At 39.4% G+C, this 27,933-nt stretch overlaps 2 protein-coding genes across 2 annotated transcripts; one reads left to right on the plus strand and one right to left on the minus strand.

Annotated features, from left to right (window-relative positions):
- Window positions 1-6,491: 6,491 nt before the first annotated feature.
- LOC145822251 (uncharacterized) lies at window positions 6,492-7,412 on the minus strand. The gene is made up of 2 exons (XM_082918869.1): window positions 7,323-7,412; window positions 6,492-7,226 (listed from the first exon to the last, which is right to left on the minus strand). The coding sequence occupies exons 1-2, from the start codon at window positions 7,410-7,412 to the stop codon at window positions 6,492-6,494; spliced, it is 825 nt and encodes a 274-aa protein (XP_082774995.1).
- Window positions 7,413-19,417: 12,005 nt separating this feature from the next.
- Window positions 19,418-20,602, plus strand: LOC114287380 (uncharacterized). The gene is made up of 2 exons (XM_028230709.2): window positions 19,418-20,131; window positions 20,265-20,602. The coding sequence occupies exons 1-2, from the start codon at window positions 19,556-19,558 to the stop codon at window positions 20,268-20,270; spliced, it is 582 nt and encodes a 193-aa protein (XP_028086510.2). The 5' UTR covers window positions 19,418-19,555; the 3' UTR covers window positions 20,271-20,602.
- The last annotated feature ends 7,331 nt before the right edge of the window (window positions 20,603-27,933 follow it).

A 27,933-nucleotide genomic window follows, 5' to 3' on the forward strand; every position in this document is an offset into this window, starting at 1 on the left:
AAGGGAGGGAGAGGTCCCGTGGACCATCTCTCAATGTCCGTAGGCTACATTTGGTGGCCGTAGGCCATTTTGCCCATTTCGGAGTCCGGTTCCCGGTTTTCGGAGCCGTCAGGCCGTGTGCCTCGGTTCGGGACCGCTTAACCATCTCCTATTGCTCTGATTTTTGGCATACATCTTATTTCATCCATTTTGAGGGACACTGGGGGCTGAGAAACCCACTTCGAGGTCGAATACAATTTTCGGTGCTTAACAGCCCATTTCTGGGACCCCGAACTGCGTGTTTTGGCTCTGGAACATTCGTTTTGCAACGGTTTTCGCTCATTTTTGGCAGGTACCTCTGTTTTATCCCGAGGAAGGTCACTGAAGGGTGGGAGGCCAGCAATTGTTGCAGCAACCAGTTATCTCTCCTCCCGAGCCTCCCGGCGCCCGTTTTTCGCACTTCCGGGCTAATGTTGAATACCTTAGAGCTAGCGTTGCCAACTTTCAACCACGTATCTGTGATCTACACACCTGAGAGGCCCCTAAAAGTTCATGGCCGGCCATTAAGGTCATCTGACCCTTTTGACCCCTTTCTTCCGGGCTAATGTTGAACCTCTTGGACCTTTTTTCTTGAACTTTGAACCACATATCTGTGATGTACACACCTGAGAGGCCCCTAAAAGTTCATGGCCGGCCAGTAAGTCAACTTGACCCTTTTGACCCCCTCTTTCCGAGCCATTGTTGAACCTCTTGGGCCCACTTTCTTGGAATTTCAATTACATGGTTGTGTTGTACACACATAGGGCTACCTCCCCAATACCTGGCCGGCCAGAAAAGCTTGTTGACCCTTTTGACCCCTAGCCGGCCGGCTAGGGGGTGTGGCCGGCCGGCCACCTCCAGCCAAAGTGAGCGGCCGGCCGTGCTCTCCTCACTGTACCCTTTCCAGCTGTGGGGCAATATCCCCCAGATATTTTCTGTATCCGGGGGATATTTTGGGAGAGAGTTTTCCTCTCCATTTGACCCCCCTTTTACACCCCTTTCTTGACCTTATAACCAGCTGAGGGTCTTCTTCATGAGGGGTAGAAAAATTCTTCTCCAAGCATAAACCCTAAACTCCATTATCTTCTTCTTCAATTCTTCAAAAAACCCTAACTTCTTAACCTTCATTCCTTCTACACCACCAAGCTCTACCACCACCATCTCATTTCCAGCAGCTAGGAGGGATTCTTGAAGGCTAAAGAAGCTGCAAATCAACCCAAGAAGCAACAAAAGCTTGGATCTTCAAGGGTAAGTTACACTTTGATCCTTTTGACTCTTTTCCTTGATCTATTTCTAAGCCTCATTTCTTTTTGGTTTCAAGCTTCGGCCCTAACAGAAAAGGGCCATATTTTGAGCTCATCTTCACTTCTCATTAAGGGCTCAACCCTGTTTGAGCCCTCCATAATACACTTGCTTCATTGACCATCTTGTATGTCATAGTTTTGCATGCTATTTTTGACCCATGAGCAATTTATTTTCGAGCATGTTGTAAACTGATATGAGGCATATTTTGAGCCCCTCTTCAACATTGGAGAAGGGCTCAACATTGTTTGGTATTTCCATATGTCACTTGTAGTTATATCCCCTATTTGGCCCCCATTTTTGCATAAATTAGTAGCCCTCTTTGCTTCTGTTTTTGGACCTTGGTCCGAACTGAAAGTAGTCTTATTTTGGCCTATACTTCATGTTTCATTCACACTTTTTTTCTGTTTGGTGATTATTTTATATACTTCATGTTATAGCACCTTTTGGGCCTTGTTTTGCATCCCATTTTTAGCATATTTGTATACTGATTTTGAGGCTTCCATATACTGTAAATGTTCATATTTTTGGTCCATCTTCAGTGTTGTAGAAGGAAATTTTTCAGTTTGGGTTTAGCTTATACCACTTGCTTCATTACCCCTATCTTGGCCCCTATTCTTGTATGCTATTTTTGCCATGCTTATACTTGCTGTTTGGCCATGTTTATAACTGGAAAAGTGCTTATTTTGGGACTGTCTAGCTTTTGTCTTTGCATTGCATGTCCATATTGTGCATGTTTAGCATAGCTATAGATCATTTCGGGTGCTTAATGTTACATTTCGGGACATTTCCTTGCATTTCATGTCATTTCGCCTCATCCCGGGGCTGTTTTCCCCTTGTTTTGTTACTGAAATTCCATTAGCATGCTTGCATATCATTTTTGCCATGTTGCATCACATTTCATCATTGCCTCGGTTTGCGTGCCCGTGTGCACGCATTTCGAGGCACCTCATTTTCTGCCATCGGCATCTTATGTGAGTGTGGCTGAGGCTCTCTCATGTTAGTATAAGTCCATTTGTCATTTTCCATGTCATTTGCATTGCGTATGCATTGCCTCGGTTTGCGTGCCCGTGTGCACGCATTTCGAGGCACCTTATTTTCTGCCATCGGCATCTTATGTGAGTGTGGCTGAGGCTCTCTCATGTTAGTATAAGTCCATTTGTCATTTTCCATGTCATTTGCATTGCGTATGCATTGCCTCGGTTTGCGTGCCCGTGTGCACGTACTTCGAGGCATCTCATTTTCATCATTCTGTCATCGCCTCGGTTTGCGTGCCCGTGTGCACGTACTTCGAGGCATCTCATTTTTATTGTATCTGTCATCGCCTCGGTTTACGTGCCCGTGTGCACGTACTTCGAGGCATCTCATTTTTATCATTCTGTCATCGCCTCGGTTTGCGTGCCCGTGTGCACGTACTTCGAGGCATCTCATTTTCATTGCATTCTGTCATTTTCTCGGTTTGCGTGCCCGAGTGCACGTATTTCGAGGCCTATCATTCCATAGCATTGTGTATGTTAGGATTGTATATTAGTTGCATTTCATGCATATCATGCATATTGCATCATGTCCGGAATAGGAGTTAGCCCGGGCACGGGAAACGAGGTACATTTCGTACTCCGAGTGACGGAATGTGTCTCAATTCCCCAGTCACCGACACTCCGGATTATCCATGATGGAGTTAGGTTTTAGCTGTAGTTTCATGTGCATTCATCCTATATTGAGTGGTGCATTTCGACTCTTCGGCCATCATGCCTCGGTATGCGTGATTGGTGGCACGAGGATCGAAACATGCATATATCTGTGCAAATACATTGCTGTGCCCCTTTCCTGCTCTCTGTTGCAGCAAAATCAGGAATCAGCAATTTTTCGGGATTCGGCACGCATTTCGAGGATAACTGCTAAACAGAGGCTAATTGGGGCATTCCGGTGGATTTCCGCGCAAGACGATCCGGACATGCATCATCCATCAGAAGCAAGACAGTCCCTGGCTTGCACGCCAGTTTTATCTGCTTTCTTAGTTAATTCATTAATTAATTAGAAATCTGTAATATTCTTTTATTCGGGACTGTAATATTTGGACTGTATATTTATTTGGACCCTCCGAGTGAGGGCATAACTGTAATAAGTGTGCGTGTGTGTGATGTATGTCTTCCAACCCCACGTCTTTCTCCCTTTTATTTATCCGCTTTTGATGGTTAGATTAGGGAATGTTTAAATTAGCATACAGTATGACAGCATGTTTGCATCATTCATCTGTATTGCATGCACCGGGCTCGGCGCATCATACTAACTGCATTGTACTTTCAATTCCAAATTGAATACATGTTAGTTGTAGCATTCCATATGCCATGTTTAGAATAGCCGAGCCTGCTATAGTTGCATTTTGCATGTGTTGCATTAGGCATTTCTGTATACTTAGGGTCATGCATGATTTCTAATACAGTTTTTGTTTTGGCTTGGAGTACTCGGTAAGTTCTATGCTTTAGCATCCTTGCACGCGTGTGAGTGAATGCCATGAATAGCATGCTTACCATGAGGCTATGTGCTTATGCGATATAACTGCCTGAATGCCTGTGGGTGAAGGTCGGGTTGTTTAAATTGGAACAAATCATTGACTGTGAGTTTTAAGCCCACTAGATAGTGGCAAAATCACATTTTTCTAAGCCCACCCGAGGGTGGCAAATCCACGTCTTAGCCTACTTGCGAGTAGCATCATCAAACCATTTTCAAATAAACAAGCATGAAATGTTTTGTTCCAATTCGGGCGACCCAGTCTATACTTATATGCTGTGTGCATCACATAGTAACCTAGGCTAATAACTGGAATAAGAACACACAAAGTTTTCAAAAATAGATATCACGGTTAGTAGAGGCCGATCTTTGATCGGGCGAGCGGGGGTGCTCACGAAGTGACCTTCCCCAATCGTACCCAAGTTCCCGAGCCGAGGCAACTTTGGTGATGACGGACACGTGGCCTTTTGGCACCGAGTCAGGGTTTCCTAAATTTCCCAAAATAAAATATTTAGGTGGCGACTCTGTATCTGGCAAAGCAGTCCATGTTTGGCACTTCTTTCAAAAATCTGTTTTCCTAAAACGATTTGTCGGATTTGGACTCTTTGGTTCAGATTTAGAACCGTGACTGCGAAGAGTCGAGTCCGAGCTGTAGCGAGGTCCCCCGCGGGCTTGTTACACCCCTGAGTAATTGCCCTATGAGCAAATGATCTACCCCCAACATGGCTTCCACATACTCCTTCATATATTTCCTACAAGAAGTCTTCAACCTGAGAGGGATACACACACCTCAAAAGGGGACCAGTGAAGGATCTCCTGTATAGATGTCCTTTTGCTGTTAGGCTGAACCTTGCCAACTTTAGTCTGGTCTTATGCGCCTCTTTTGCGATCATCCGGCAACTTGCCGTCCCTAAGAAACATCACTATTGCATCCATCCAACTTGGACCCATCTCCACACACATTGTTTCATACTCTGTGATTAGTGGTTCCACACTTGGGCCTGACAAATAATCAACCATTATTGTCCTTGCCTCCCCTGATTTCATTACACTAGCCAGGTTAGCTAAGGCATCGACGTGATTGTTATCATCTTGGCTAACATGTTGTAGCCGACAATCCTGGAACAATGCTAGCAGTCTAACAACTTCCTTGACATAGGCTATCATTATTTCATCTCGGGTTGCGTACTTGTCTGTTGCTTGATTCACAATAAGTTGGGAGTCACAGAAGACTATCACCTCTTCAGCTTCCATTGTTGCTGCTAACTTCAACCCTGCGATTAGTGCCTCATACTCTACTTCATTGTTTGAGGTTTTGAACCCCAAACGAATAGACTATTCTAACATTTGCCCATCTGGTGATACTAACACCACCCCTGCCTCCGCTCCTTGATGGTTTGAACTTCCATCAACAAACAGGCGGAAGGAGTCTCCGACGTAGATGTCGCAGGGCTTTGGCTTTTCTTCTTTCTTCTATTTTTCTTGAGTGGGGTTCTCTATCCCTAGCTGGGTTTCTTCTTGCTCTTCTGGGGAACCCAAATAGCGGCTCACCGGTGTCTAACGTGGGATGGCGTCAAGTGTGAACTCGGCCACAAAGTTGGCCAGCATCTGGCCCTTAAGTGCTATTTTGGGCCTAAATTCCAGGTCATATTGGCCCAACACTATTGCCCATCTGGCTACCCTGCCTATTAGATCTCCTTACTGTAACAAGATTTCAAAGGATGCTCTGCTAGTATCACAATCTTGTGGGCTTGCAAGTAGTGATTCAGTTTCTTCGAAGCTATTACCAGGGCTAGTGTCAATTTTTCCAGGGGTAAATACTTGGTTTCTACACTTGCTAGGATTATACTCACATAATATACTGTCATTTGTTCTCTTTTTTCTTCTCTAATTACCACTGCACTCACTGCATGCTCTAAAACTGCCTAGTATAAGAACAGCTCCTCCCCAAGTACTGGATTTGAAAGAACTGGAGCTGTTGTCAAGTACTTTTTCAAGTTGGCCAAGACGACTTCGCACTTTTCTATCCACAAAAAATCTATGGCCTTCTTTAACAAACTAAAAAATGGTTTACACTTATCCAAACATGTTTAGGGCTGCGGCCCTTCTAGTCAACATTTTCACTTGTTTTGCCGATGTCTGGATTTTCAAGTCAATGATGGCCTTGATTTGATCTGAGCTTGCTTCAATGCCTCTTCTGGTAGCCAAGTATCCTGGGAACTTTCCAGACCCGACTCTAAATGCGCATTTCGAAGCATTGAGTCAGAGCTGATATGCCCTCAAGATATCAAAAACTACCTTCAAATCGGCCATATAATTCTCAGATTCTTTGGTCATCACGACCATGTCATCAATGTATACTTTTACTGTCTTGCCAATCAGATGTCTAAACATTTTGGTTACTAACCTCTACTAGGTTGCTCCTGCATTTTTCAGTCTGAAGGGCATCACTCTGTAGCAGCACAACCCTTTGGGGTGATAAATGCAGTCTTCTTCTCATCAGGAGGATACATTGCTATCTAGTGGTATCCCCTGTAAGCATCTAGGAAGCTCATCCTTCCATGCCCTAAAGTGGCATCTACTAACTGGTCAATCTTAGGAAGTAGAAAACTGTCATTGGGGCAAGCCTTATTCAGGCTGGTGAAATCAACACAAGCCCTCTACTTGCCGTTCTTCTTTTTCACCACCATAGTGTTGAACAGCCAAGTAGGGTAGTTCACCTTGCGAATGGCCTTGCCTTCTAGTAGTTTGTCCACTTCCTCCTCAACTGCCTTAACATGCATCAACAGCGGACTCCTCGCTCGCTGGATAACAGGTTTAGCCGACCTGTCTACATTGAGCATATGGCACGTGACCTCGAGGTCAATGCCTAACATCTCGTATGGCGTCCAGGCAAATACTTCTATGTTTGCCTGTAAAAAGGCTTCCAACTCCCTTTCCTCATCTTCGACCAAGCTTGAGCTGGGAAGGAAGAAGTGCTCTTCATCCCCTTTTTGGACTAGAATTTTCTTCAAAGCTTCTTCACTCTTCTCAGTCGATTCTTTGCCATCATTTATAACCTCTATGTCTTCGTCTTCAATTTCTGCTATTTCTGTTTCTCGCACATTGCAGATGGATTTCATTATTGCTATGGAGTAATTTTTTGCCTGTACTTGATCCCCTCTAACTTCTTTAATTCCATGCTCCGTTGGGTACCACAATAGTTGGTGCAGCATTGAGAGAACAACCTTCATCGCGTGTAACCATGGCCTTCTCAAGATAACATTGTAGGGAGAGGGAGTATCAATTACTGTAAACTCTATGCTTACCTTCTTGGTGCCTGCCTGCACGTCCAAATTTATTGCTCCCAGGAGCCATGTCAGTGTTCCATTGAACTCAACCATTAGGCTGTTGGACTGCTCCAGATCACCTTAATGAAGGCCCAACTCCTTATAACATCGGACATACATGATGTCACAAGAGCTGCCTTGTTCAATCAGAATGCGCCTTACCTGGCATTCTCCAATCTTGAGGGTTACTACCAAAGCATCGTTGTATGGATGTTGCACCATATCTAGGTCTTCCTCAGTAAAGGACACCATGGGTCCCTGGTACTCGTCTGTCCTAGGCCTCTTTTGTTGGACTTAACACACATGCTGTAAGTGTTTCACTTTCTATGTCTCTTCTTGTATATCATTCTCGTTACGAATGGATCACATTGATCACCTGAGGTTCTGCTTGCTGTGGTTGTGGTGGAGGTGGTGCTGTCGGTGCCTGGGACAGTCTTGCCTGCTCTTCTCTCGTTCTGGCCTCATCTACCAGGTCCCTCACGTGACCCTCTCTAACCAGGTCTGCTAAATACGTCTTTAGGGCTCTGCACCCCTAAGTCAGATGCCCATCCTTATTGTGGTAGGCACAATGCTTCCCAAGACTTCTCCTCATAAATTTTCCAGGAATCTTTTCTGGCGCTTTATAATATGGCTGGTTCCTAATCTTTTCTAAAACTTTATAAATCGGGATCCGAAACACAGTAGTGACTACTTGTGCAGCCCTCAACCTTGTTTCTTGACTGTTAAATCCAGTATTACCTTTGCTTCGCTTCGACGAGCCATTTCTCTTCTCCTGCTTTGGTGCCTTCGTTCCTAGTATATCCTCTTCTACTTTGGCATATTTCTCGATCATTGCCATGAGCTCCTCCATACTTTTTGGTAGAGTCTTTGCTAGTGACTTCTGAAGCGTGCAATCATCCTCCAAACCATTCTTAAAAGATACGACCGCCAATTCCTGGTTGCATTCTGGTATTCGGACCTTTCGACATAAGCCCTAAGGCTCTCACCTTTGCCGATTTTTAAAGCCATCAAGGAGTCTACCCTTAATGGTTCCAACTTGTTTGTGACAAACCTGGCCCTGAACATCTCGACCAGGCCTTCCCAACTCTTCACAGTTCCTTTCGGCAACTTATGAAACCAATCCGATGCAATTTCTCCAAAGGACAAACGAAACACCTTGCACGGTAACGGTTCATTCCCAGTATATAAGGCCATTCAATTCAGGTATAAGCCGACGTAAAAGTTTGGATCTGACTTACTGGCATATATCTAAAACCTCGGCATATGAAACCTTTTTAGGGCCTCAAACCTATCCAACTCTACCAGGAACGACGTTCTCGGCTTAACGGGTGATGTGACCTCGGCATTCTACTGCTTCCTCTGGAGGTAGTCCCTCAAATCCTCCTTAGTCCGACCGAGAGCTCGGCTGACAACGGACTTCAGTCTCTTGGGTGCGCTGTTTCTGGTGTCGTTATGCGTTCTCTTGGACTTCTTTTCATTCATCGTGTCAAAACAAAGTTTCTTTCCCTAAACGTGCCGATTTTCCTTGACATAAGTTCCCTTAGTACGAAGGGTCCTTTGAGACTCTCCTCTTACTGATTCTGCTCGCCTAGCATCCCGTAAAGGCTGATGTGAACATTCATTTACCTTGTCATGCTGAGGGACTGCTGGGATTGCTTTATGCCCTCCTTTCTGGGTGTCGTTCTTGGCTGCTGGAATCGGCGTGTCCCTCAATAGAAATGGTGGTTGCATGACGTTGTTCTGCATCATGAAGTTGACAACCGATTGCAGGTCTGCCAACTTATTTTCCATTCTCTTCATCTCGCCGTCCCTCCTCAGGCATCTATCATTCTACACCAAAGGTCGCTTTCATTGTAAGATTCATCTCAGCCCGATTTCTTCGATGCGTCTGCCTCTTGGCATTCTCCCCTGGATTCTGATCCCGTGTTCCTTCGTTATGGTTTTTTTCCTCCATGTTTGGGTCGGCATGCTTACCACTCCCATTAGGGATGTCATCTACGATCTTTTCTTTCTACCCATCGTTGGCGATCTATTCTCCTTACTTTTCCACAGATGACGCCAAATTATGGGTGTTGATTTTTGACCACACAACCAAATGGGGAACTCAGCTGGAGAGTGCCGGCAGAATAGATTAAGCCCGAATAACCTGTCACAGAAAGATAAGAATTCAGCACTGGGTCATCCACCCAGGGGTACTCCAACGATCAAGTCAGTAATCAATATCTCTTAGCAAATTATGCTTAACTCACAAGAAAGAACTTATTACTCCCAATATATCACACATACCTCAGACCCACAGGGGTGCCCTGTTTTTATAGCCAACATTGACCTGATCCCTGTAAAAGCCTCACTTCAGTGGACTCAGGCTCAATGCTCATCCTAGACTCTCAGCTAGATAGGGATAAACTCCCTAAGAGCTTTATCTTTATCCAGACTGTGATTCTCCCCTGTTTTAGGACTCTTGTCCCTTATCCGCTCATCTTGGATTCCGATATCTCCGCAGGTAACCTCGGCCTAGCCGAAATCACCTCGGCACCAAGACCATGCCACATGGCACCTCAGTTGACATCTCTATGTCACCTCGGCCACATGCTGTCATTCTCAAAATATGCCCCCACAATTGGCAATAAAAAGCTTTCATATTTATTTAGCCCCAAAATTTTTTATTGTACACATTGATAATAAGGCAGTAAGAGATTTTTTGATCAATAAAAAACCTATTTAGCAAGGAAAAAGATTAGCTTGGTATGATAAAATTTCTAAATATACTTTTGAGGTAGAACATCTTGAAGGTACTAACAATTTTTTTGCAGATTTCTTAGTAGGAATTGTTTCAGAAAATTAAATTACTAAACAAGTAATTTTAATTTTTGCAGAAGACCTCTAGACCAAGAGGAAAAAATGGACAAGGGTAAACAACCCGCGCAAGGAGTTTGGGTGACAATTTCTAAAAACCCAACTCCCAAACAAGAAAAAGTTTATACTGTGTTTGTAGGAAGACAACCTGAAATTTACATAGAATGGAATGAGTGTAATAAACAAGTTTGCAGATTTCTAGGAGCAAGTTTTAAATCTTATGATAGCATGACCAAAGCTATAAAAGCTTTTTGCAGTGCACCAACTATACCTGTTTATCAAAATAATTTTTGTCAAATGAGAACTAACATAGTGTCAACTAATATTCAGATATCTAAACCAGATAAATATGAAATAAAAGATTTTTTTAAACTCTGGAATATCCACATAAATTTATACAGAACTCAATGGAGTTTCAAAAATTCACATTGTAGACAATAAAGTGAAATTTCGAAAACACACGGGAGTTATAGCAAACAAATTAGCTGAGCAAATAGCTAAATTAAAAGATTTGCAAAATCTTTGTTTCAATATCCTTAAATAAATGAATTGAAATGAAGATTTTAATTTAGAAAAAATAAACAATTTTCTGCAACTATCAGACCTCATATCAGATGAGTTTTTTGGTCTAGTTTTTGAACAAATAACAAGAATTTGTCTTTTTGAAAAAGCAAGAACTTTGTTTCTAAAAGAAATTTTTCTGTTAATCAAAAATCAAGTTGATGATCATCGTGATAAGATTAGACAAATCTTAGAACATTCATATGATAAATTAAATTTTAAATATGGAATTCCCAAATAACCATCATGGCAAATCATGACATGTGGTATTTTGAAGATATAGATTGGAGAATAACTAATCAAGTTATTTTTCAAATTTTAGATCCAATCCAGTGGATAGAATATCCAATGATCATAAAAGCAATGCTCTCATAGGTAGTGAAAGGCTTCCGATGGAGTAAATATTTTACTTTTTGGATCTCTAACACAATTAGTTAGTGAGAACGAGAACATTTTTTCCAACCATACCAAATTTGGTATCTCAAAGAAACTGAAGATTTTGAATTTGAAGATGATTATTTGGATGAAGATCGAAGGAGGGAGTGATTGGAAACTATTTAGAAAGTTCATTTGACAGAATATTGGATAAACAGTCTAATAACTGTTTCACAGACAGCTTCTAATATCCATGGCTCAGCAAAATTGTCATTCATGGTCACAGATGGTAGAATACTACTTGTAATCTATTTTCCCACAACATATCAAAGGTCTCCTACACAAATTAATGAGGCTCTTGATATGTTATTAAATCTAAAAAAGAGAAATAATTTAGATCTTTCGTTGGAACTAGTCATGATCACGGATGATGTAGAACAATTTCAGAATGAATAATACAGCCAGGATCCTGATTCCCATCCATCAAAGACTGATAAAGAATATCACAATCTCGTCAACAAGATGGAAGCATAGTGGACTCCACTATCACATGCAGTTGTCTTATGACTCCAACCATATCCCGACACGTGGAGCAACCCGCATTATTAGGTAGAAAGTGGTTAGACAAATCCTTTTAACCAACGCTACAAGACAAATAAGATCAATCAAATCTTATCTATATTAGTCTATTTCTCTAAACCACGGGGAGGGTCGACAGTGTGTATAATTGATTTTTGTTAGAATATGACAAATAATTGTAGTTTTTCATTTATTTTACTAAAAGACTTTTTGTCTTTGTATTTATTTTTATGTAAACATTTTGTAAAGCCTATGACTAGGCTTGACTAGGTATTTGGAATTTTGTGCAAAGCTTATCCATAAGTGTTATGTAAGTCTAACCAAGTTAGGTATGCATTAAGTCTTTGGTTTTTGTTTGTATCCATCAATTGTATTCTATAAATCGGCTTTCAAGCCAACATAATGGATAATGTAAATTCTCTCCATCTTCGTTGTCTAAACATCTCCTTTCCTTGTTCTGCTTTTGTTTTTGTTGCTTAACAATGCGGTGGAAGAATCAACCGTCATGGTGGAAAACAAATTTATTCACACATTTTTTGTGTGTGAACAAAACACTTTGCCCTTGTTTGGTTTGTCTCTTGAGAGATAAGTTTTTAAAAAATTAAAAAAAAATTGTTTGGTCGAAAATTCTTGAAAAAAAAAAAAATCAATATCACATTTTTCTCTCTACTACACATTAATCAATCACTTTTTCTTTTTCCTCTCTCCTCTCACATCTTATATATCAATCAATCATTTTTTTCTCATACTCATCTATTCAACTACAAAAAAATAAAAATAAAAAATCATCCCAAACTCCAAAACTCTGAAAAATATACAACCAAATAATTTAAATTTTATAAATTCTTTCCAAAAAATTATTTTACAAATACAAACCAAACATTACCTTTATAATTAGTGAAAATTGTGAATCATCCATACAAAAGGTGTGTTGATGCCATGACCCCACCACTCTCCAGCATTAAAAAAATGTCTGTTGGTGTGGCTAATTTTGTCTAGATGAAGTTTGCTTTTTCAGGCGGTACAATCACCCCCTTCCCAGCTATATATATGTGGCTATACATGTGTTTTGGGTCACTATTTCCTGAACTCGTGAGCGTGACATACAAGAAAGAAACCCAGTTTCAACAGATTCAAAGATGGTTCTTATCAATCGGATGTTCTTACCAATTGCATGACCCTTCCACATCATCTCAATAGATATCCTCAGAGAAACCATTGCGATTTCTTCTAGAACACCAATGGTATCATGGTTCAGCACCATCTTCACATAGAAATCATACCACACACCAGTTCTGTTTTGCCCATATCCAAACAATATGAAACGTGACTCCCATAGCTTGACAAATAACTTCTTCCATAAGAAGAGCAAGAAACCCCTGATAAATCTGCTGATGGAGGTATAGAGGGTGAATGAAATGGATGAAACAAGCAGCATCATGGCAGCATTTGTCAATGAAGGAATGAGATGGATTCTCCATTTTCACAGCAATAACCCAGTTTCAACAGATTCAAAGAGGGTTCTTATCAATTGGATGTTCTTACACTCTGTTTGTTTCTGCTTCTGTATATGGGGAATCCATCTCATTCCCTCATTGACAAATGCTGCCATGATGCTGCTTGTTTCATCCATTTCATTCACCCTCTATACCTCCACATTTATCAGGGCTTTCTTGCTCTTCTTATCACACTTGGAAGAAGGGTCCAAGTTATTTGTCAAGCTTTTGATGGGAGTCATGTTTCATGTTGTTTGGATATGAGCAAAACAGAGTTGGCTGGGTGTGTGTGATATGATTTTTATGTCTAGCTTCATTGTATGCCAACTGAAGATAGTGCTGAACCATGATACCCTTGGTGCTCCAGAAGAAATTGCAATGGGTTATCTGAGGATATCTATTGAGATGATGCGGAAGTGTCATGCAGACATGAGTGTTTTGTGTGCTCTTCCTTGTCTACTTGGATTTCTTCCTCTGGTAATGTTTTATCTCATTTTTATGTCAATGTTTTCATGTTTTGGATGATTTCTCTTTCGTTCTTTAATCTCTCTCTCTCTCTCTCTCTCTCTCTCTCTCTCTGTTTTTTTTTTGTTTTTTTTTTTTTTGAAATTTTTGGTGCAGTTCTTACCTCCAACAACTGACCGAATTGATGAACAACTTGGAGCAAACTTCCCTGAAATGGATAGGGAAGGAAATCATCAGGTATATTTCATTGTGGAAATCTGATTTTCTCATCCTCTACACATTTGTCATATTTGCATATTTTTCTTTTTCTTTTTATGTTTCTTTTTATTTATTTATTTTGTTCTTGTTTTCTGAAATAAGCAGCTGTGAGAGAGGGAAAGAGGGTGTGTGGACGTATCTGAGGCTGCTACTGGAATCTGGATTGGACTCTATGGTGTTTATAGAATTTCCCCTATACTGACACACACATATATATGGATCACATATATATGGATAGATAGTTCATGCAGTTTAGGAGTAAACTCTACCCCTGCTTGCTTATATGTTAATTTACACAAACTATGGTTCATCTGATGGGTAACAGTGGGTTTTTGATTGAAACAAAATTTGATTGTGTATTATTTAGTTAGTTATTTACAACAATAACATTTTTATAAAAAATACTTAAAAATAAGCAAAAAAAAATTATATCAATGGATCACATTCATTTTAAGAGTAATTTACATCATATCACATTAATTTCGAATCTACATCAAACTTTAAATTTACATTATGCATCTCATTTTCATGTAATTTTTGAGATACAAACTTTAGTTAAATATCATTTTTTATTTAGTTATAATTTTTTCAAAAATAGAAAAGTTTGGCAAATTGAAAAATAATACAGAAAATCCCTGGTTTTTAACTCGGTCCCTTTAGTTTTATAAAAAGAAAAGAAAATGGAAAATTGAAAAAGAAAAAATGACACCACCCAAGTGAACGGAGTATGGCACTAAAATTTTAAGTGGAAGGCATAGAGGCCCTGCTATGCATCGTATGGAGAGTTTTTCCGGATTTATAATAATAATTTGAATCGTTTATATTGTGAATTTTATTGGACATGTTATTCATAAAAAAAATTAACTTAATCGGTATAATCTCATAATTAGATTTTAATTATTTGAAATAAATTATTAAAATTATGTTAATCATTTTTTTAAATGTGCTCTTACTATAAAGTTCAAAATGTCTAATCAACTTATTTTTTATTTTGATGATTTATTCTGCCAAAATTAAGGAACTTAATACCATCTTAAAAAAAATTAAGCAGCTTAACTCATCAAAAAGACTCATGACAAGCTTCCATAAAACCTAACAGTATGCTGCTATGCCCTATGGCACAGCATATCTGAATTCCATATTAGATGTGATTCATTTTGTAGTAGAACGGATCATATTTTTGTTTGTTAAGATTGCGATTAACGGCGGTGTAAAAAGATTAATAAGTATTTTGAAATTCACAACAAAAAAAAAATGTTTTTATCATTGCTTAAATATTAAATTGAGAACTCCGCTTCACTATTGTATGGGTCGATGGGTCACCACAAGTTCCATTTTAATTATTTAAATCGTTCATTTTATAATTTTTTTAATATATCGACAATTATAAATTATTAAATTTATCATGTTTGTCAACAAAACAAATAAATTATCTATTTTAAAAAAATATTTGTTGTTCATTTTTTTTTTTGGACAAAAATGTAATAAATTAAATAAATTAAAATTATCAAATCAACTTAATTTTATTTGAATGATATATATGAAGAACAGATGAAATAAACGGTTTAAATTATCAAAATAAAAACTATGATTAACCTCACAAACCCAGACGATCACATTTAGTCACATTATAGATTGGAGGAAACTCAAATCCTTAAATTAACAAATCACATCTCAAATTTGTATATAAAACAAATATAATTGGACTAGATAAACTTAAGCACGGTCATTCAATAAACCAATTGAAATGAGCTAAAATAATTAAGACAAAAATGATTCATAAGGCAAAATATTTAATCACATTATTTTTTTTTACCTTCATAAAAAATAATGGGAGTTTTTTTGATAAATCATTTTTCTAAGAGTTTTATTCCATCTAACCTATATTCTTTTTGACTATTCCATTAGGTCCTATTTGAGGTAAGAAGACCAAAAATATCCTTTCATCTACTTATGTTCCATTTAGTCCACATTATTTTCTTATGTTTCAATCAGTCCTATGGGTGACATAATTACCAAAATACCCCTAATGTGAATGTTCACATTGTCAATGTGAATGTTCACATTGTCAATGTGAATGTTCGTACCGTCAATGTGAATGTTCCTATTTGAGGTAAGAAGACTAAAATACCATGTTCATCTACTTATATTCCATTTAGTGCACATTATTTTCTTATGTTTCAATAAGTCCTATGAGTGACATAATTACCAAAATACCCCTAATGTGAATGTTCGCATCGTCAATGTGAATGTTCACACTATCAATGTAAATGTTCACACTGTCAATGTGAATATTCTTATTTGAGGAAAGAAGACCAAAATACTCTTTTCATCTACTTATCTTCCATTTAGTCCACATTATTTTCTTATGTTTCAATAAGTCCTATGGGTGACATAATTATCAAAATACCCCTAATGTGAATGTTCACATCCTATGGGTGACATAATTACCAAAATACCCCTAATGTGAAAGTTCACACCGTCAATGTAAATGTCCCTATTTGAGGTAAGAAGATCAAAATACCATTTTCATCTACTTATGTTCTATTTAATCCACATTATTTTCTTATGTTTCAATAAGTCCTATGGGTGACATAATTACCAAAATACCCCTAATGTGAATGTTCACACCGTCAATGTGAATATTCCTATTTGAGGTAAGAAAACCAAAATACCATTTTTATTTACTTATGTTTCATTTAGTCCACATTATTTTCTTATGTTTCAATAAGTCCTATGGGTGACATAATTACCAAAATACTCCTAATGTGAATGTTCACATCGTCAATATGAATGTTCACACTGCCAATGTGAATGTTCATATCATCAATGTGTAGGGGCTTGGCCCAACCCGGGCCGGGGCCAACCCATGTAAAGCCTCGTGGGTGCTTGCCAAAATTCGGGTCGGGCCGGACTGGCCCACGAGCCAAAAAATTAGGCCTAGGCCTTAGCCTTGGCATAAAGGTATTCAGGCTTTGGGTGCCCCGGTGGGTCGAGCCAAGGCGCTTGGGCTTGGGTCGGGCTTGGGTGAGCCTCGCCATTTTTTTTTTAAATTCTTTTTAATTTTTTCTCCCAAAATTTTATTATTTTCCACAAAAAAGACACCGAGCCTCTGGCGGGCCGAGCCTTAAATGGGCCTTATGCAGGCCAAGCTTCAAAGTAATGGCCCAGGTCCTAGCCCAAGTTCTCGGGCTGAACTCGGGTCCGGGCCCAAACAAGCTTGCCCCGGGCCGCGGGCCAATTTTACACTCCTATCAATGTGATTATTAACATGTCAATGTGAATATTCACATTGTCAACAGGTCGAACCCGCTCCGGACCGTTGGCCAATTTTACACTCCTATCAATGTTAATGTTAACATGCCAATGTGAATATTCACATTGTAAACGGGTCGGGCTCGCCCTGAGCAGCCCACGGGCCGTGGGCCAATTTTACACTTCTATCAATGTGAATGTTAACATGTCAATGTGAATATTCACATTGTCAACAGACCAGGCCCGCCCCGGCCCGGGGGCGATCTTCAGACCGCCCACGGGCCACGGGCCAATTTTACATTCTTACCAATGTGAATGTTAAAATATGAATATTTACATCATAAAATTGCCAACCGTTCAAAAAATATTTATAAAGGTATCAAAATTAAATATAAGGGCATAAGTGTCTAAAAAAAGAGTGTAAATTAAGAAAAAAGACTTTATGGGATAAAACTATACATACATAGAACTAAATGAGTTAATAAATTTCTTCATGAATTTTTTGGGTTAAAACATTTCTAAATAGGATTTATCAATAATTATTCCAAAAATAATTAAAATAGATAATTTTCAAACCAGACGTAACCATATTCTAATGATTGGCATTTTCACTATATTTAGTTGAAGGATTTGATGAAGAAAGTGGAAAGAGAAATAAAAATAAATAGGCAAAGACAAAGAATTGATAGGATTCAAATTCTAATATATGTTTGGTTAAGTTGGGAAATGAAAACAAAAAAGAGCCTAAGGGTTTGTTGGCATAACATTTTAGGCTAAAATAGTCATATAAGACAAAATATGTTATTTTAGTCAAATATAACAAAATATCACATCTAACCCATAATCATTTCATTTTTTTTCTCACAAAAGTCAAAAAAATCAAAAATCCTGTCCCAAACCAAACCTTTTAACAGCAGGCTAAAATAGCCAAAAAGTAATGCTATAGACCCCAAAAATTTTACTAAAATTTTTATTAAATGGCTTACATGGGTGTGGGATCCATACAATGTAAGTTCTCGTGTGGGTCTCACATTCATGTGAAACATTTGGTAAAAATTTTAGAATATCTAACATTTTTTTTTTCAAGAGTCTAAGTGAACTCAAAAAAAAAAAAAGTGATCATGCATTTTTCTCACTTTTTTTCCCTTGCGTTTCCTATTATAACCCAAAAAAACAAAAAAAGTTTCATTGTATTTCTTTTTCCGTTTATGTTTCTCTCATCAAATCTTTCAACAAAACTCAGAACCTCTACATTAGCCTTACCAAATGTAATTTTTAGTTAAATATAACTAGCAAATCTTAAATTCTTACTTGATCAACATCAACAAATTATTTCAAAATTAATTTTTGGTTAACTTTGTTATAGTACCTCAACAAGTTATTATTTTATTATTTTTTAATAACTCACTTTTTTTTAATTTCTTAAGTACTATTTATAGAAAAGATATTTAAAAATTATATAAATACAAAAAACAAATCATAGTAAATTTTTTAATAAAATAAAATTTTAAAATGAATTGAGAGATGCTGAATTAAAACTCCTTAACCATTTTTCTTGATAACAACCCTTCGTTTGATATGATAATAAGCCTGTTTTTTTAAATGCATATGATAATAAACCCTCGTTTGATGATAATATATTTTAATTAAAAAATTAAAAAAATATTATAAATTATATTTTTTATTTTTTATTTTTTTACAGATCTTTTTATAAATAATAAAAAAAAAAGGTTATATCCAAACTAGGCTAATTCGTTTGATAATATTTGCAACAGTATTTGTAACCAATGAAATGAAGGGGACTTTACTTTTTCTTCTTTTTTGGTTACACCTTTTCTTCTTTTTTTTTTGGGTCAGCTCTCAGCTATAAGATATTCCCCCCACAAATCTGTACATAGGCTGTATAGTATCTCTCCATATCCAACCTTTTTCTCAAGGCAGAGAGAGAGAGAGAGAGTGAAAGAGGGAGAAACGCAGAGAGAGAGAGAGAAGAACAGAGATGGAAGGGGACAAAAGAAAGAGAAGAACAGAGATGCGTTTTGGGTTTACACAAATCTGTACAATTTCTCTCAAGGCAGAGAGAGAGAGAGAGAGAGTGAAAGAGAAGAACAGAGATGGATGGGGACAAAAGAAAGAGAAGAACAGAGATGGTCGACCAAGGTGTTTTGGCTTGAGTATATCTGAATCTTCTCCGTCTCTGTCTCTCTCATTCTCTAGTCTCTCTCTATATAGATATACACAAGTGATTTCAGCAGTAAAAGGCTGGTCTCACCTACCATCGATGAGAGGTAGGTGAGAAGCTCCCTCCAATGGCGCAAGATGGGAAGGTAGCAGGCTACAAAGACAACAGCATACATGCCAAGAGCCAGAGGAATCAACAAGAGTGCATACGATCTTCCTGGTAAAAGCTCCATCACTTTCCACGGTCAAATCAAAACTCCAGCACACAAGCTGTAGCATGCCGAGAACAGAGGATGTGAAGATGAATGCCCATATTGACACTATCAAAGAGAAGAACCACAATAGAGCTTCATCTTCTCTATTCTCGGAATGTTAGGGCTTGCGTGTTGGAATTTTGGTTTGGGTGTGGAGCAAGTGATGGAGCTTTTACCAGGAAGATCATATGCATTCTTGTTGATTCTTATGGCTCTTGCCATGTATGCTGTTGTCTTTGTAGCCTGCTACCTTCCCATCTTGGGCCATTGGAGGGAGCTTCTCACCTACCCCTCATCGATGGTAGGTGAGACCAGCCTTTTACCGCTGAAATTTCTGGTCAGCCTCCTTCTCCAGGCCGTCTGGTTGGTGGTTGAAGACACCAAAGACAAGCTCTACTTGCCTCTCATTATGCTGATAGCCTTCTCCATTATCATCATTGTCAAAGTGGAGATATTTTTAAGGCACGATGAGATGAAAATACTTGAAGAAGTAGCTGGCTCTTTTCTGCGATTCATGGTTGAAGCTGTAGGAGTTAAGAACTATGTGGGGGCTTGCTTATGCATTTGCCCTACCGTGATTGCAATCATAGCAGTGCTCTCTCCTCCTTTGGATGCTGATGAGGTCCTTGGCAGATTTTTCAAATCTGTCTATGAATCTATTGGTGGCTATTTCACAGCTACAAGAATCCAGGTAAAATGTTTTTCCAAATTTTCGGTGTTTTAGTTCAATATAACGGGGTAAAACAATAGAGAGAGAAATCAATCCACCCACTCATTTGTCAATTGTTTTCGTTATTATAATGTTTCTTGTTTTGGCAATGCAGAACTGATGGGGCTGCGACTCGCGATGGAGGGAGTAAGATTCTACCATGCACTTGTGGATGGGGGGATTAATTGCTCCTGCTTGTTTGCCTCTTCACTCTATTATTTTCCTTATGGTCTGTTTATAACTATATAGCCAATAGATGATGGTTACATATATCCTGTAGTAGGAATCGTATGCATATATAGGTAGTTTTGTTGCACAGTCAACTAGATGTGTGATATTCCTTGTTATATGCCCAACTCCGAAAGGCTTGCCCTGTTTTGTTCTTCTATTGGCATGAGATTTAAGTAATGCTACAGATTTATCTATATATATTATGCTAGCCCTCTTTTGAAATGTGTTGCGTTATTGATTTTATTAAACTGATGATTTAATTTAGGCTTTGTTTGTTTGACCATAATTGATCATCCAACTCCACTCTGAACATGCTCTACTTTGGATTAGTTCCCAATTTTGTCAAATCCGTAGACAGATAAATTTAAGGTCATTTGGGAGTTGATTTGAACTAACCCAAGCCACACACAATTCACCAAATTCATACTAGAAGTTTGGTTAAGAATTTGAGACAAGTCTTGATTTAAAAAAATGATAAAGGTGAAGAAGGTCTGTTTGTTTTTTAATTAGAGATTGGGGGTGGACTATAATTGTTGTTGCAACCAATGAGACCCTTATTTGATATTCCTTTGTTTAATATAGGAAATTGCTGCTAAAACTAAATGAGTTTCACAGCGAATATTTAGCTGCTGGCAATTAATTAGGAGGCTTGAATATGATTCACTCATTTGTTAGGATCAAATACACACCCAGAAAAATATCACACACACACACAGAGAACACAATATTTACGTGGTTCGGCCCAATGCCTACATCCACGGACAGAAATGAGAATTTTCAGTAAAATGGAGCAAAATACAAAATACAGAGGAGGAGATGAAACTCACTCAACTCACAGCTCTCACTCTCCAATTTCTGATATCTCACATCCTCTCCCTCCCATCTCTATTTATACACAAAAGGAGTAGGTGGGAGAGCCATCATTCTTGACTTGGGTAGCCTCCATTCTTGACCCTTGCTATGGTTGGTGGCTGCCAAGCTTGACTTGGTTGGTTCCCATGTTTTTCATGCATGTGGGTTGGAACAACAATTCTCCCCCTCCATACCCATATGCATGACTGACTTCTCACTTGAAGTCCATCCCGGCAATGTCTCTGCAAATTTCGAGTTTGTCTCTCGAGACCACCTTTGTAAGCATGTCAGCTGGATTCTTATCTGTGTGGATCTTGGTCAGTTCCAATAACTGCTTGTCCATCACTTCGCGTATCCAATGATACCGAACATCAATGTGCTTTGTGCGAGAATGGTACATTGAATTCTTGCTCAGGTCTATGGCACTCTGACTATCACAATGTACCGTGAACTTTTCTTGCTTTAATCCCAATTCTTGGAGAAACCGTTTCAACCACAACATTTCTTTCCCGGCTTCCGCTGCGGCAATATACTCTGCCTCAGTTGTGGATAAAGCAACACACTTTTGCAGCTTGGACTGCCAAGACACAGCTCCTCCTGCGAAAGTGAACAGCAATCCTGAAGTAGATTTCCTACCATCAAGATCGCCTGCCATATCTGAATCAGTATAGCCTTCCAAGACTGGTTTAGCATCTTTAAAGCACAAACACATTTTTGATGTACCCTTGAGGTACCTCAGAATCCACTTGACTGCTTCCCAATGCTCTTTTCCTGGATTGGAAAGGAATCTGCTTACAACTCCAACCGCATGAGCAATATCTGGTCGGGTGGACACCATTGCATACATCAAACTCCCTACAGCGGATGAGTAGGGAATCGCCTCCATCTCTTGTCTTTCCTTCGTAGATGAGGGACAAGAATTCTTGCTCAGCTTGAAATGATTAGCCAGCGGAGTACTGACTGGCTTGGCATCTTTCATGTTGAACTTCTCAATCACTCGTTCAACGTACTTCTCCTGTGACAGCCACAACTTCTTGGCTTTCCTGTCACGCACAATATTCATGCCCAAAATTTGCTGTGCAGGGCCTAGGTCCTTCATGTCAAAGGACTGTAATAACTCCTTCTTCAGTGATCTGATTGTTGTGGCATCTTGTCCAACGATCAACATATCATCAACATAGAGCAGAAGTATGATAAAGTTTCCACCGGGAAATGTCCTGACATAAACACACTGGTCTGCAACAGTTCTCTTGTACTCATGACCTACCATGAATGAGTCAAACTTCTTGTACCACTGTCTCGGCGCTTGTTTGAGGCCGTAGAGACTCTTCTTCAATCTGCAGACTAAGTTTTCTTTCCCTTTGACTTCAAAACCTTCTGGCTGCTCCATGTAAATTTCTTCCTTCAGATCACCATGGAGAAATGCTGTCTTCACATCCATTTGTTCAAGTTCCAAATTCAAACTAGCTGCTAGTCCCAAAACTACTCGAATGGATGTCATTTTCACAACTGGCGAGAAGATTTCATCAAAATCAATACCTTTCTTCTGCCCAAAACCTTTGACAACCAATCGAGCCTTATACTTGACTAGCTTTCCGCTGCCATCTTTCTTCAACTTGAACACCCATTTGTTCTGCAATGCTTTTCGACCCTGGGGAAGTTTCACCAAATCATAAGTCTGATTCTTCTGCAAGGATTGCATCTCTTCTTGCATAGATTGCTGCCAGCTACTCTTCTCCTTATGATTTTGAGCTTCTTGAAAACTTTCTGGCTCCCCCTCATCGGTAAGCAAAATATACTCAGAAGCAGGGTATTTGGTTGACGGCTTAAATTCTCTTGTTGATCTTCGTAACTGTGGACCAACAGTCTCTGGTAGAGGGGGTTGTGGCTCTCCCTGCTCAACACCCTCTGCTTCTGGATCTTCTTCTTCTAGAAATCCATCCTGCAACTCTACATTATTGACTGCATGCTGCGGTAACTCTTCTTCATCAGTGGCATGCTGTGATGGTGCAGGGTTTGGAATAATTTCTGAAACATCATCAACTTTGGGTTTGGCTGGTTGCCCAAAGTCTTCAAAGGTCTGGCCTTCTTGAAACACCACATCTCGGCTTCGAATGACCTTTTTGTGTTTCGGATCCCACAATCTGTATCCAAATTCTTCATCTCCATAGCCAATAAAGATGCATGGAGTGGCTTTGTCATCCAGCTTCTGTCTGTGCTCTTTGGATACATGTGCAAATGCTTTGCACCCAAACACTCTCAAGTGAGAGTAAGAAATCTCCCTTCCAGACCATACTTCTTCTGGAATCTGAAAATTCAGTGGAACTGATGGCGATCTGTTGATCAAATAGCAAGCAACACGAACAGCTTCTCCCCAAAATGGCTTTGGTAGCTTTGCCATTTTGAGCATACATCTGACCTTCTCCACAATGGTTCGGTTCATTCTCTCGGCTATACCATTGTGTTGTGGGGTTCCAGGAACAGTCTTCTCATGCCGGATGCCGTGAGTAGCACAGTAGGCTTTAAATTCCTTTGATGTGTACTCGCCTCCATTGTCTGTTCGGAGACATTTCAGCTTCTTTTCAGTCTCCCTTTCCACCATAGCATGGAATGTCTGAAAATGCTGGAACACCTCAGCTTTGGTCTTTAAGACATAAACCCATACCTTCCGTGATGCATCATCAATGAATGTCAGAAAGTATTTTCTACCACCCAAAGATTCCACTTCAATGGGACCGCAAACATCAGAGTATACTCTGCTCAACAACTCTGATTGTCTTCTGGATGATGAATGGAAAGCTACTCTATGATGCTTCCCAAACAAGCAGTTGTCACAAGGATTTAATTTTGCATCTTTGGCAAAGGGAATAAGTGACTTCTTTGCCAAAATCTGTAACCCTTTCTCACTCATGTGACCCAGCCTTTTGTGCCACAAATTTGGTGACGTCTCATCTTCTGCTGCGTTGAGACTATTTGAATTCACCTCCACATGAGTCTTGTATAGTGTGCCAATTGCCTGTCCTTTGGCTACCACGAGAGATCCCTTTTTCAACTTCCATATGCCTTTGCCAAAGTAGTTCTCATAGCCTTGTCGATCTAAGGCTATCCCTGAAATAAGATTCAGGCGTAAATCGGGAACATGCCTGACATCTTTCAACACCATTGTGCACCCAACTTTGGTTTGGATATGAACATCACCAATTCCCACAATTTTTGAAAAACTGGAGTTACCCATTTTCACTGTACCAAAATCTCCAGCTTGGTACGTACTGAAGAACTCCTTCTGGGATGTAGCGTGGTAGGAAGCTGCTGTATCTACCACCCACTCGGTGTCGTTGTCTGACATATGGAGGCATTCTTCTTCTTCAACAGAGAATAATGCAATATCCTCTGAGACAGAAACTGCAGTGGTCCCATCTTCGGTCTTTGGCTGTCTATTGCCTTGTTGTTGTTCTCCCTTCAAGGCATAGCAATACTTCTTTATGTGACCCTCCTGGCCACAATGGTAACATTTGAACCTTGGCCGGCTCGTTCCTTCTTTGAATTTCCCTCTGTCTTGAGATCTTCCTCTGCTGCGTCCTCTACTTTTGCTTCTTCCCCTGCCCCTGCCTCTACTTTTATTTTCTGTGACGAGGGCATGGGATTGATCTCCACCCATTTCTTTCTTTCTTGCCTCTTCACTAAATAAAGCATCTGTAACCATGCTCATGGTCAGTTTCCCTTCTGGGGCAGAGTTGCTGAGAGACACCACCAATGTTTCCCAACTGTCTGGCAAAGAACTGAGCAGCAATAGGGCCTGCATCTCATCATCTAACTCCATTTTGACAGTTGTTAGTTGGTTCACCAAATTTTGAAACTCACTGGTATGTTCAGCAACAGAGATACCGCCTTTCAACTTCAAATTCACAAGTCTCCTCATCAGGAGGGCTTTGTTCCGAGCAGTCTTCGACTGGTACATGCCTTCTAACTTTATCCAGAGAGCATAGGCATCAGTCTCCTGGGCGACATGGTGGAAGACACTGTGATCAATCCATTGTCTGATCTGGCCAATGGTCTTTCGGTTCTTCCGCTTCCAGTCTTCGTCTTTTTCCGTTGGTGGTTTAACTCCATTAAGCTCAATGGGGTCAAACAAATCTCGGCAATACAAGACATCTTCCATTCTAGGCTTCCAAATGGCATAATTGGAAGCATTTAACTTTATCATAGAACCTGAAGCCGACGTTGATTCCTCCATCATACAATAATGATCGTTGGCTGAAAAACAAGTTTTGCTGTGGAGTCCGGACTGCTCAAATTAGCCGGAAAAGCACTTCGGATTGCCAAAATAAAAACTTCAAATTTTTCAAAACTTATTTACAAAATCTGACCATACGGATGTGTCCGGAATACTCCAAATAGTCGGAAACCACTATTGGATCACTCAAATCGGATCTCCAATGGCTTAGATCAAGCCAAAACAGATTGAATGGTTCAGATCGGCAGAATCTGGTGCGCCTGCGAAGCACCAGATTATTCCTCCGGTTCTGCTGACGTCAGCGGCTCAGTCAGCGGCTTGGTCAGCGGCTTGGTCAACTCGGCTCCGGCTCGGCTGGGCGCGCGCGCGTGCTGATGGCGCGTGTAACGCACGCGCTGGTTCCTCAGTCGTCTTCCTCCTTGAACCGCGCGTGGAGCGCGTGTCTGAGAGTGGGATCACGCGCCGGGTGCCGGAACGGCGCGTGTGGGCGCGTGATGAGAGTAGGATTCACGTGCCAAATTCCAGGGGCGCGTGGGAGCGCGTGCGGCCTCCGTTTGGTGTCTGTTTTATATTTCTGGACTCCTCTCGTCGAGTCCTTGCTCCTGGTATGCTCAAAATCGGATTTCGAGCAATACGATTTCTGGGCAGTTTCGAAACAATACTCTGTTTTTCCGAAAAACGTACAATTTGGCTCTGATACCACTTTGTTAGGATCAAATACACACCCAGAAAAATATCACACACACACAGAGAACACAATATTTACGTGGTTCGGCCCAATGCCTACATCCACGGACAGAAATGAGAATTTTCACTAAAATGGAGCAAAATACAAAATACAGAGGAGGAGATGAAACTCACTCAACTCACAGCTCTCACTCTCCAATTTCTGATATCTCACATCCTCTCCCTCCCATCTCTATTTATACACAAAAGGAGTAGGTGGGAGAGCCATCATTCTTGACTTGGGTAGCCTCCATTCTTGACCCTTGCTATGGTTGGTGGCTGCCAAGCTTGACTTGGTTGGTTCCCATGTTTTTCATGCATGTGGGTTGGAACAACATCATTTTGATGCATGTATTTCTAAACCCATCTGTCCATTCATCAAAGGACAGAAAATATTCGAAAGTAGGCTTAAGAAGTAGTCTGGCATTAACAAAGTCATTGGATTCACAAATTTATGGACCAAATCCTTGCCTTTGTGCATCGGATTAGCAAATTATCATGTATTAATCGCTCTTATTTTCATTTTAGTTGGAGACAAAAAAAGAAAAAGAAAAAAAAGAATTGAAGACTATTTACAGCTCATCAAACATATCTCAATGGCAAAACCCATCTTGTTAAATTGTGCAAGTGATTAATATTAGTTGGGCAAATATATATGTTTCATGTGACTTGTACAACTATTATGCATTCCTCCCTAGGCAACTCTTATAACCTTCTAGATAAATTGTTTGTATCAAGTTAGCTCCATCAATCCTGTGACTGCCACTCCGATGAATATGTGTGTGGTTGAAACATATAAACTAATTAATGAGACTATTGCAATATATATTCACACAAGGATATACTTTTCACGAGGAATTGTCTAACTCAATGTCTTAATAAATTTTATTTTGTTTTGATCATATTTTTAAATGATAAATCGGTGTGAAAGTTGGAGGTGATTGGAATATTTAATTCAATGATAATTTAGTGGTTTCCATCTCTACCCAATAGGCAACAACCATCTTAGTCTATTTGGGACTGATTTTTTGACCTAGAATCATTGCTCTTCTAATTGTGAGTCGAATAGCGTTGTTTAAGATGAAAATTTAAGTCCATATTCAAAACCAAATCCAAATATCAGCCTTATATATGAACTTGAATACAGTAGGGCCACGCAAAAGGATTTTTCTTTGAGTATTTGACACATAAGTGAGTTTTCACCTCTCTTTTTTTTGTTCTTTTTTTTTTCCCTTGTGTTTTCTGTTAAAAACAAAAAACAAAAAAGAAAAAGAAAAAAAAGTTAGATTGTATTTCTTTTTCCGTTTATATTTCTTTAATCAAATCCTTCAACCAAACTTAGTGCATCCATGTTAGCCTCACCGAATGTAATTTTTGGTTAAATATAATTAACAAATTATAAATTCTTGATCCATCAACCTCAACAAATTATTTTTAAACTAGTTTTCGGTTAATTTTACTACAGCATCTCAACAATTCATTAGTTATTCAATTGTTTATCATTTTTTTTTGATAGATTTGACATCACTTTTTTTAATTTTTTAAGTACTGTTTATTAAAAAAAAATTCAAAAATTATATAAATACAAAAAAATGAATAAAAATAAATACTTTAATGAAATAAAATTTTAAAATGAATTGAGGGATGGTCAATTAGAACTCTCCAAACATTTTTCCCGATAACAACCCTTTGTTTGATATGATAATAAGCCTTTGTTTTTTTCTTTTTCTTTTTTTTTTTT

Source organism: Camellia sinensis, chromosome 3, assembly GCF_055761805.1.
Source record: "Camellia sinensis isolate YWXY chromosome 3, ASM5576180v1, whole genome shotgun sequence".
Lineage (NCBI taxonomy): Eukaryota > Viridiplantae > Streptophyta > Magnoliopsida > Ericales > Theaceae > Camellia > Camellia sinensis.

Coding starts and splice junctions, on each gene's coding strand:
- LOC145822251 (XM_082918869.1), bottom strand. CDS start 7,412: ATGGTGTCCTTTACTGAGGAAGACCTAGATATGGTGCAACATCCATAC. Junction 7,227..7,322: donor TCAAGATTGGAGAATGCCAG/GTAAGGCGCATT, acceptor GATCTGGAGCAG/TCCAACAGCCTAATGGTTGA.
- LOC114287380 (XM_028230709.2), top strand. CDS start 19,556: ATGTTAGGGCTTGCGTGTTGGAATTTTGGTTTGGGTGTGGAGCAAGTG.